We start from the raw sequence: 11,480 nt of genomic DNA, 5'->3' as shown, positions 1-11,480 counted from the left end.
CAGGAACAGCTGCTGGGCTGGGGGCCAACTAGATAAATGCCACGCAGTCTTTACCGCTTTACACATCTGTGTGAAGTATAAGGCTTCTCTGACTGGCAAAGAACCATTATACATGGTTTCCGCTGAAGTTGTATTAGCTTAAACGTACTCACTTGTTTCTGACTCTTACAGATGAGGAGCTCTACTCTGGAGTCTACATAGATTTCATGGGCACCGATGCTGCTATTTTCAGAGCAATGGGCAAACAAGCAGCCATGAGGACAGACCAATACAATTCCCGCTGGCTCAATGGTAAGACTTTAGTCATACACTGTGCAGAACGAGAAGTAGATTAGAGCCTGTATTTCTCCTCCCTACACTTGGATGATGATTCTTTCTTGCTGCAGACCCGGCATTTGTCCACGTACAGCTGATCCCTGACAGCTTGGAGCGAAATGATGATAAACTTTATTTTTTCTTCCGGGAAAAGTCAACAGATTCCCCACACAGCCCGACCATATATTCCCGCATTGGAAGAGTGTGCCTGGTAAGAAGTAATTTTCTTGATTTTTTTCATGCAGATATTCTGGCAGGTGAATCACATCAACCCATCCATTTGCCCCCCAAAAAATTGTCATCAAACGGATGAAATTTGTTACAGAAGATCTGATTTTTTGTACTCTTCAAAAAAACACAACTAGTACTCATAAATGCCTTCCATCTACACACAGGGCAGTCTATTCTGTCAGATATTCGCCACCATTGTTTGTGATTCTAGTGCAAAGTTTCTCAAGCGCGTTCTTCAAGACCCCCCCCCAACAGGTCATGTTTTCTGGATTTCCTTAGTCTTTCACAGGTGATATAATTATGGTCAGTGAATCCGGCATCACCACAAATACATCACCTGTGAAAGACTAAGGAAATCCAGAAAACATGACCTGTTAGGGGGTCTTGAGGACCATGCTTGAGAAACTGTTCTGAGGGTTTATGTTGCAACGCTGTACAGAGATTGTAATCACTCACATCAGTCCCTTCTTTTTTATTTTTTAAGAATGATGATGGGGGCCACTGCTGCCTGGTTAATAAATGGAGCACGTTCCTGAAAGCACGGCTGATATGCTCCGTGCCAGGGGCTGATGGGATAGAGACTCATTTTGACGAACTACGTATGTATTTGGACAGAGTGAGAGTTACTTTAGCTTTCTGGGATAGTGGGATGCATTATGTAATGTAAGTATTAATTAATTAATTGTATTTTTACAGAGGATGTCTTTATACAACAGACGCAAGACAATAAGAACCCCGTCATCTATGCTGTCTTCTCTGCCTCTGGGTACATCTTGCATCTCATCCTTGTTGTTCAGTCTTTGTCATTCTATGTGCATCTCACTAACTTCCCCCCCTTCTTGTGTAGCTCTGTGTTTAAGGGTTCAGCAGTGTGTGTGTACTCTATGGCTGATATACGCATGGTGTTCAATGGACCATTTGCCCACAAGGAAGGACCCAACTATCAATGGATGCCGTATACAGGAAAGATTCCATACCCACGCCCTGGAACGGTAAGAGCAGTTTCTACAGATGAGCACTATGTAATGTATTTACAAAGTTACTCTGCTTGTTAGATTAAAGTAATTAGGTCACATTTTCATGCAGACATCTCCAAAAATGTTGATTGTTTACGAATCTCAGATATCGGTAGAAGATATAGCTGGGCATAGTATTGTATGTAGATGTAATGTCTTGTCTGTATTTATGTGTGCAGTGTCCAGGAGGTACGTTCACTCCATCTATGAAATCTACAAAGGATTACCCAGATGAAGTGATAAACTTCATGAGGACACACCCAGTCATGTACAATTCGGTGTACCCTGTTCATCGCCAGCCATTGCTTGTCCGCACCAATGTCAATTACAGGTTCACCAGCATTGCTGTGGATCAGGTGGACGCATCTGATGGAAGATATGAGGTTCTCTTCTTGGGCACAGGTAATGGAGCATTAATCACAGCTAATCATGTGCTGCAGTATAATGCACAGAAAGTGTTATCAGTGATGTGGAATTGTGAGGACGCGAATCAGCGAGAGCTCCTGATTGTATCCAACTGATTGTCAAGTGGAATGTCCAAAAACTATAGAGCAAACACAAGTTGTTTCCAACCGTACAAACTGTGGATGGAATCTAAAAGAGGATTTCCTTTATAAAATCCCTGTAAATAACATTCCTGGAGTATCTTCTGTCAGATTGCTAGCAATTTCATTAAGACAGAATCCTCTATATATCTCTTTACAAGAAACTTCGGTGACAACCAATATGGCAACCATACAGCTGCCCCTGTTATGATCACACATCTTTCACGTTAAGGGGGTACTCCGCTGCTGGGGCCACCCACGATCTCCCGCAGCACCCTGCGGCAGTGGTCGTGACATCACACCACGCCCCCTCCATTCATGTCTATGGGAGGGGGCGTGTCAGATGACATGCCCCCCTCCCATAGAAATGAATAGAGGGGGCGTGGTGTGACATCACGAGGGTGTGTGGCCGTGACGTCACAGCCTCCTGCTTCGAGCATTATGAACAAAATGATCAGAACGCTGGAGCACCGGAGTACCCCTTTACGTGCTGGAGTAGTTTCTTTTTTTTTTTTTTTTTTTTTGTAACAAATGCATGGATAAAACATAGACTGTAAATGCTTTAGTATAAACAAAATGTTAGCTTCACTGAAATATCAGACTGCCTAGGACAAATAAAAGTGTGAAAAATTTGTCATTTCATACCTATGTCACTTGTTTTATAAAACGTAATTTTTTTTTTTTTTTTAAGATCAGGGCACGGTGCAGAAAGTGATTGTGCTTCCAAAGGACGACTTAGAGACAGAGGAGCTCATTTTGGAGGAGGTGGAAGTATTTAAGGTGCGAGCATCTGTTTCATCTTTCCTTTCTGGGAACTGGTGATGCTTGTACTCACTGCATATTGGAAGCAGAAACACCAGGCTCCTGTCACTGCATGGTAGATACAGATGTGTCAGAGTTTATTAAACTATAAAGCTCTTGGTTCACATATACTAGCCACACTGCTCTACCTGTCACCTCATGTTCATCATGTATGTACATGTTCTAATTTGCATTAAAGGGTTACTCCACTAGCCAGTGTTTGGGAGTAAAATGTTCTAAATGCTGTTTTCACGCTGCAGGGGGGGGTCAGCCACGCCCCTCATGACGCCACGGCCCCTCAATGCAAGTCTATGGGAGGGGGCGTGACGATTTCTAGGTTTCTAGTTCGTAATAAATAACAGTGAAGGGGGTATTCATTTCATCGTTGGGTCACTTTTAATCGCCCCATGTGACTTACACAAGGAATCCTTACATCCCTGCCCCTCTATGATAATAAAGACAATTGCTAAAATGCTGAATTTACAATCCAATCTATACCTGTACATTATATATGTATGTGTATCATCCCTGGCCTGCTTTTCTGTATAACTCTGTTTCTTCTCTTAGGTCCCTGCACCCATTAAATCCATGAAAATATCATCTAAACGAGTAAGTGCGTCATATCATCGTTCCCTGGTGTGATCGTTCATTATGCAATGTTATCGTGATTTATTAATCTGCCGCTGGTTTACATATGTGGATGATTATCCTTATAAACTAGCAGCATTGCTTCTTTCATTCATCTACCACCTTTTAATCACTTGATAATCAGTAAAATCTGCATTTACGTACATTGTTGCTCCAACAGTCTAAACATAGACCAGCCATTACCTTTTTCCAATATAACAACATGTCTTGTGCAGATTCTGCGTCAGTCAGTTCTTGTGATACATTGTGTCCAAATGATTTGCTTTCTCATTGCAGCAACAGCTCTATGTCTCATCAGTGTCTGGTGTGACACATCTTGCCCTCCATCGCTGTGACGTGTATGGAGAGGTGTGTGCTGACTGTTGTCTGGCCAGAGACCCTTACTGTGCCTGGGATGGAAAAACGTGTTCGCGCTATTCAGCATCCTCCAAGCGGTATGCAGAGGGGTGAGGCCTGGGCTTAATTAATAGAGAAACCTTCTCATATACAGAAAACGATATCAGTCCTATCTAGCTAACATCTGTCCTCTGCCATGTCCTCTTCTGTTCTCCTTTTTTCTGTGCTATTTTTCACAGACGAAGCCGGCGACAGGATGTTAGACACGGAAATCCCATCAGGCAGTGCCGTGGGTACAACTCCAATGGTAAGAATAGGACCAAAATATCCTATGACCTGTCTAACCCAAATAAAGATGGAGTATGTATGATTTTCCAATAAATCAAATGTACAGAGGAAAAACAAAAAGCAAGAAAGGATAACTGAAGCTCAACTGAAGGTGCCTATGCTAACGGCTCAACACCATAGGACACCTATCAGTCAGTACTTGACAAAGGTATGCAGGGTCAGGCAGCATCAACCATAGGACCTGGACCTGAGGAAGAAAGTTTCAACACCTCTGAAACATGTCGTCAGTGTATATTTATGTAGTACACCTTTAAGTAAAGTATTTGTCCGTGAGAAGATTCACCTCGTTGTTCTGATACCCTGGGGAGTACTGACCCACAAGTATCTTTTCTTTGTTGTTTACTCTGGTTACACATAAACCACATAAATCCATGTAAAGATAAAAGATTGTCACCATTAGGCTAGGTTCACACGGTCGTTTGCACTGACCCGTTAAAGGGGTATTCCAGGCAAAAACTTTTTTTTATATATATATCAACTGGCTCCGGAAAGTTAAACAGATTTGTAAATTACTTCTATTAAAAAATCTTAATCCTTCCAATAGTTATTAGCTTCTGAAGTTTTCTGTCTAACTGCTCAATGATGATGTCACGTCCCGAGAGCTGTGCATGATGGGAGAATATCCCCATAGGAACTGCACAGCTCCCGGGACGTGACATCATCACTGAGCAGTTAGACAGAAAACAACAACTCAACTTCAGAAGCTAATAACGAAGGATTAAGATTTTTTAATAGAAGTAATTTACAAATCTGTTTAACTTTCCGGAGCCAGTTGATATATATAAAAAAAAAAAAAAAGTTTTGGCCTGGAATACCCCTTTAAGGGTCTGATCAGCTCTTTTTTTTTTCTCTGAGCCGATCAGACCCTAAAATGGGTTGGATGCAAATGGCTACTATCGGGTCATGATGGACCCCATTCACTTGCATGGGGTCCGTCAGTGACCCAGTAATCTTACTGGATTTTAGCGTAGAAAAAAATTGTGCTTGCACTATTTTTTTCTCCGCTAAACCCCCGTCTTTCTGGCCAGATAACCGACAAAACTCTGAATAGCGGAATCCGACGGCAATGTGAACAAGGCCTTACCTGTGATCACAATATTTCTTGTTACAGCCAGAATTACTCTCCGCAAATGGCAATTTTACTATATACACTACATTAATTGTCTTATCATATACTTATCCTGAGTTATCCTCTGTAATATGCTTCCCAGCTATACTTACTATTCTGCTGATGGATTAAGGCCTTTCCTGTATGCATTTGCAGTCTATATGCTGCATTAGTTTTTTTTTTATCACAGAACCACTAAACCTAGCATCTATTATACTCTAGAGCAGTGCTTCCCAACCAGGGTGCCTCCAGCTGTTGCAAAACTACAACTCCCAGCATGCCCGGACAGCCTTTGGCTGTCCGGGCATGCTGGGAGTTGTAGTTTTGCAACAGCTGGAGGCACCGTGGTTGGGAAACACAGCTCTAGAGCTGCACTCACTATTCTGCTGGGGGAGTCACTGCCTAAATACATTACTATTCCTGTACTAATACTATTATTATATTCCAGAACTTCACTATTCTGCTAGTTACAGAGCCAGCATTTCATGTCTACACAGGGTTTACTCTTGTGATTCGCATTTTGAGAAATGACCCCTGGTGTAAGACAAACTGTCACCTTGGGATATAGGACCTCAGCTTAACTGTTTGGGGGGTGTGGGTGTCCACAACCAGTTTCCAGCCAGATACAACCAGTGAAGTAGTGATTGCAATTCTGGAGTATATACCCATGTTTTATTCGGCTGATTCATTTTCCTTATCCACTATTTTAAGCACATTCACACATTAAAATAACTTTTACAGCAAATAAGAATGGGATGGATGCTGCGCAGTACGGGGTGGAGGGAAGCTCCGCCTTCCTGGAATGCCAAGCTCGCTCCCCCCAGGCCTCCATCAAGTGGATACTACAGAAAGACCATTCTGAACGCAAAAAGGAGGTAAGAAGCTCAAACGTAATAAAAGCAATAACTCCATATGAATACTGTAACCCGAGCCATTATGAAGCTTTTCCATTTTTTTTATTTTTTTTTGTATAAAACTTATTCCTCTTGGTTAAGAATCATTTTACAGCTTTCTAATAGACCTTTCACAATAAAGAAAACAATCCAAGGTCATAGCAGGACTTCAGTAAAAAGTTCTGTAAGACGTCTTAAAACATATCGAACAAGGAACGCAGCACACCATAGCTCAAATAAATTTCTGTCATATCCTGCATTGAGCTGTACCCTCCCCCCATTCAGAACACCTGTATTAGTCACTCAGTTACCGGGGTTCTAACCGGGTTTTCCAGGCCTTTTTTATTTATGACCTATTCTTCAGATAGACATTATTGTACACCTTTTTTGTGTGCTTATGTGTAGGTGCGCCAAATTTATTAAATGGTCGCAGAGCATCTGACAAATTTTGTGCAGGTACACATTTTCTGAGATTTCCCTTTTCACAGAAAAGCTAAGCTAAGTCTTGTATTTTTGTGCCTTTTTTGGTGGTTCTTGTGCATAAATTTGCTATTTAAAAAAAAAAAAATAAAAAAAAAGTATCAATTGATAAATTCCTTACCACAGCTGGTCTGTAGACACCTAAAAAAAAAAAAGTGTAAACCAAAAAGTCGCAAAAGATAGCCCGAGGCGCACCACTGCTCCAAATGTGCAACAAATATACACACAAAAAACAGCTCTAAAGACAATAATTAGAGATGAGCGAACTTACAGTAAATTCGATTCGTCACAAATTTCTCGGCTCGGCAGTTGATGACTTTTCCTGCATAAATTAGTTCAGCTTTAAGGTGCTTCGGTGGGCTGGAAAAGGTGGATACAGTCCTAGGAGACTCTTTCCTAGGACTGTATCCACCTTTTCCAGCCCACCGGAGCACCTGAAAGCTGAACTAATTTATGCAGGAAAAGTCAGCAACCGGCGAGCCGAGAAGTTCGTGACAAATCGAATTTACTGTAAGTTCGCTCATCTCTAACAATAATCAATGCCCCCCTATATGCATAACATTCATCATAATTGGAGGTGGAAGCAAACAGCTCTGTTTAGTGGCTGTGCTGGATTTCTGCATTTTTACTTCCATTAGCTTCAATAGGTACCGTACTAATTTATTATTGGTTTTACTCTCGTTTTTTTTGGTGTTAAATTGTTACAGGGTTTTGTGCAATGAGCGAATTGTAATTTTGCAGATTTTACCTGTATGTTCTATTTTTAAAAAGTAGCGTGGTTGACGTCAATAGAACAATTACTTTTACAGTGGAAGCTGATGAAATGAGACAATTTAAAATTGTGGCACATTTTTTTGCTCATATTTTTGTGCAATCTCACGCCAGACCACACTTGCATAGATCTAAGCTATTTATGAAGAACATGAACCTTTTTGATACATTTAGGGGAAGTACACGTGACGCACACAGAAAAATAAGGTCAGGGATAAAAACTTGATTCACACATACAAAAATAAATTCCGCCTTTGTCCAAAATGCTTAGGCCAGTTTCACACTGGCTTATTGTTGCATTTTTGCATCCATATTATGGCCACAAGCCCTGGCCTGACCACGGATGGGATGACCCAAACAGACACCTATCAGTTTAGGTCATTAGACCTGAGATTATTCAGAGACTTGCAGTTGTAAAAAATGCATTCGTAATACATCTTAAAGGGGAACTCCGGTACAGAAGTTCTTATCTCCTATCCGCAAGATAGTGGATAAGTGTCTGATCGCAGGGTGTTTCACCCACTGTGCCCCCCCCCCCGTAATCTCCTTGCCGGCACCCTGGCACTCCTTATCCATGGAGTTGTCGCCCACAGCACGAAGCGATGGTTGACACACTCCGTTTCATGTATCTCTATGGTGGAGTCGGAGATATACAAGCACTCCCATAGAGATACATGGAAGAGGCGTGTCAACCACCGCTCCGTGCATGAGAAGAGCTGGGGGTGGAGCAGGAGATTGCAGGGGGTTGGACCGCTGGAATAGTGGATAAGAACTTCAGTACCAGAGTTCCCTTTTAAGCCATGTTGTGCTGCATTCAGAGTTGGATATGTTTTCAGTCTGTATTGAATTTTTGCTGTAAGATTTGATATTCTTTTCTTTTTTTGCATGTTTGAGAGGAGTGTTCTTTCAAAGTCCACTTGTATGTGTTTGAGGTTTCAAGAAAGTGTGAGGTTTTGTTTTTCTAAGAGACTTTTGGTCAGATTTACTGCTGCAAATGTGCCAGTATTATAGGATCATTTTCAACAATAAATTGTTGAACAATTAAACGGTGAACGGCGTAAATGTAAAAAAAAAATCACAAATTGCTGCTTTTTGGACACATCACATCCCAGAAAAATAAAATAAAAAGTAATCAAAAAGTCACATATACGCAATAGTGGTACCGATAAAAAATAGAGATCATGGCGCTAAACGCCATGTACGGAAAAATGAAAGAGTTAGAGGGTCCTTCATCCCCATATGCAGAAAAAAAAAAAGTTATTGGGGGTCAGAATAGGGCAATTTTAAACACAGGTATTGTGTTAAAGTTTTTCTTTAAATAAGTACAATAATGGAAAAGCATGTAAAGATGGGTATCCTTTTAGTTGTATTAAACCACAAAATAAAGAGATTGTCGGTTTTACCATAAAGTGCATTAAAATAAAAAAAAAAATAAAAAAAGTTCTTAGCAATTTCCCATCATAAATAATATTTTGGTTGTGCCATAGATTTTATGGTAAAATTAAAGGTGTCTTTACACAGAACAATGAATCACACGTATATGTGCTCTGCTTTTACAGCTTCGCTCAGAGGGACGGTTCTTGAAGACTGAACAAGGTTTACTCATCCGATCACTACAGTTGTCTGATGCTGGCGTCTACCATTGCACAGCCACGGAGAACAACTTCAAGCATACAGTAATGCGTGTTCGACTCCATGTTCTGAGTGCCGAGGCTGTCACTGCTGCACTCCTTCACCCTGACACACCGGCTGCTTTAGCATCTCCACCTGCTGGCCCACCAGGGGCCTATGATGATCTTGTGCAGCTTCTCTCCCAGCCCGAGATGGGACTAATCAACCAATACTGCCAAGGATACTGGCGCCCGTCGGGCTCCATGCACAGTGACGCCAAAGACCTACAGGACCAGAAACGAGCAAGAAATCGACGAAACCACCCGCCCACAAAGGAGCTGCAGACATGAAACTGGGGATGCTTGCTGCTGTAGGACTTTTCTTTTTCAGCCACCTGACCATACACATTGCATTTCCCTCGAACTAGCCCTTATTTTATTTTTACCCAAACATTTTTTTAAATAAGTAAAAGAACTATAAATATATAAATATCTATAAATGTCTATAAATGTAAAGAACATCAGAGGAGTTTCCTTTCAGGGTCCCTCAGAATTTATTTATTAAGGGAAAGAAATTCCCATTTTGAATGAGGGGAGGTTTGCTTTGGGCGATTTGTTACTTGACTGTTCAGCATGTGAACAACTTCATTATACCAGACCATGCAGGATGACCTGCAGAACATCACAGCCTTGGTGCACTGCTGCACATTGCACCTTTCTTGATCAGACTACAGAACAGCATTTCTGTTTCATCCTATGACCACTACACTACAAGCAAAATGTTACTCCACTACCACTGCCTTGTGTGATGTCCAGCTGCCCTGCAGACCGTTGTTCAGCTCTGGTAGCCCGTCCTTCCTGCTGTTACTGTACATATATTTAGTGGCCCATGAACTTCGCAGGCCTTTTTAAAGCACTGGAGACGCTCAGCACTCCAAATGGTGACTTGCCATGAAAGCTTCCCGTTAGATCAGTGGATGATGCTTCCGTGATCTGCCTTCATGCTAACATGCTACATGTCATCTCTGCATAGGAGAGCGCTGCACCTTATTCTGGAGGCTTCAGAGTCTGGTTGGACAATTGTGTTTGTGGGAGGCGCTTCAATGGTGTTCATTGGGACATGTCACTCTGCTTCCTTAAAGTCTTCCGTTTTGTTTTTGGTCGGTACGATTAGCAGTTTTCTGAGTAAACGTAATATATAAACCTAATGGAGGTTTTAAGTCAATGGTAAGAGACAATCTATACAGTGATCATATATGTATATAAACTTCACCTTTTATAGGACTGTGTATAGGAGCAATAGGGCCCCTACCATTGTAGGGTGACATTGGTTGTTAAAATATTAGGAACATGGGTGACTTTGTCCTGATATCTGTATATGTTCCCCCAGTATTAGAGGGGAGATCTGTGTCTTGATGTCTTTGTATGGAGACATCTTCCTTTTGTCAAGTATGGATGGGAACAGGGACCACAAATGCGGCCATGTGAGGTTACCTGTCGTAATGTATGTGTATTGATGGTAGATGGGACAATACCAGCAAGAGGCAAATTGTAGAATGGACCTGAGGACTCTTGTATGAGGAGCAATTTGGACATCTCTGAAGCTGTCTCACTATACATGGTGCACCTGAGAAGTGCGGAGGCTCCTGGTCTCATCTGTATTAGGATGCAGTGTGCTTTACTTGTATACTGTGATGTTCACACAAATGACAGCTTTCTAGTAAGACAATGCATGAACAGGACTTCCAGTGCTGGTTCTGCCCTTCATCCTCCCTGCAACGTGCAGTTCTTGATTGTCTGTAAATAAATGTAAATGCGGATTGTTTTTTTTCCCTGAGTTTAAGCCTGAAACATGCAGTGAATTATCTCCTGTGGCTGAACACTGGCCTGTTTTATACATTGTGACTGGGGTGGGATGAAGGGATATCCAGGCTTTGCTTGTGGCTGACTTACAGCAAGGAGGGAGGGTAATGGAATCTTGGAATTGCCTAAAATCTTTAAAGGGGTTATCCAGGAAAAAACTTTTTACACACACACACATATATATATATATATATATATATATATATATATATATATATATATATCTCAACTGGCTTCAGAAAGTTAAATAGATTTGTAACTTACTTTTATTAATTGTTTTTTAATCCTTTCCCTTTCAGTACTTATGAGCTGCAGAAGTTGAGTTGTTCTTTTCTGTCTAAGTGCTCTCTGATGACACCTGTCTGAGGAACTGTCCAGAGTAGAAGCAAATCCCCATAGCAAACCTCTTCTACTCTGTGCAGTTCCTGAGACAAGCAGAAATGTCAGCAGAGAGCACTGTTGTCAGACAGAAAACAACAACTCAACTTCAGCAGCTGATAATTATTTGAAGGATT

General features: G+C 41.4%; 1 protein-coding gene across 6 annotated transcripts in view; it reads left to right on the top strand.

Annotated features, from left to right (window-relative positions):
- Nucleotides 1-11,084, top strand: part of SEMA3F (semaphorin 3F) — a 100,082-nt gene extending 88,998 nt beyond the window's left edge. For 3 of the 6 annotated variants that reach the window (XM_056525194.1, XM_056525192.1, XM_056525193.1), the window contains exons 8-19: nt 172-291; nt 387-526; nt 1,031-1,145; nt 1,243-1,312; nt 1,394-1,538; nt 1,742-1,964; nt 2,799-2,887; nt 3,476-3,517; nt 3,833-4,002; nt 4,132-4,199; nt 6,090-6,223; nt 9,052-11,084. In XM_056525194.1, coding sequence (XP_056381169.1) covers nt 172-291; nt 387-526; nt 1,031-1,145; nt 1,243-1,312; nt 1,394-1,538; nt 1,742-1,964; nt 2,799-2,887; nt 3,476-3,517; nt 3,833-4,002; nt 4,132-4,199; nt 6,090-6,223; nt 9,052-9,453 — 1,718 coding nt within the window. In that variant the 3' untranslated portion in view covers nt 9,454-11,084. The remainder of the gene's footprint in view (nt 1-171; nt 292-386; nt 527-1,030; nt 1,146-1,242; nt 1,313-1,393; nt 1,539-1,741; nt 1,965-2,798; nt 2,888-3,475; nt 3,518-3,832; nt 4,003-4,131; nt 4,200-6,089; nt 6,224-9,051) is intronic. The other 3 variants (XM_056525196.1, XM_056525195.1, XM_056525198.1) reach the window with 3 other exon arrangements.
- The last annotated feature ends 396 nt before the right edge of the window (nt 11,085-11,480 follow it).

The sequence above is a fragment of the Hyla sarda genome, chromosome 6 (assembly GCF_029499605.1).
Source record: "Hyla sarda isolate aHylSar1 chromosome 6, aHylSar1.hap1, whole genome shotgun sequence".
NCBI lineage: Eukaryota > Metazoa > Chordata > Amphibia > Anura > Hylidae > Hyla > Hyla sarda.
This window is presented reverse-complemented; position numbering and strand designations above follow the sequence as displayed.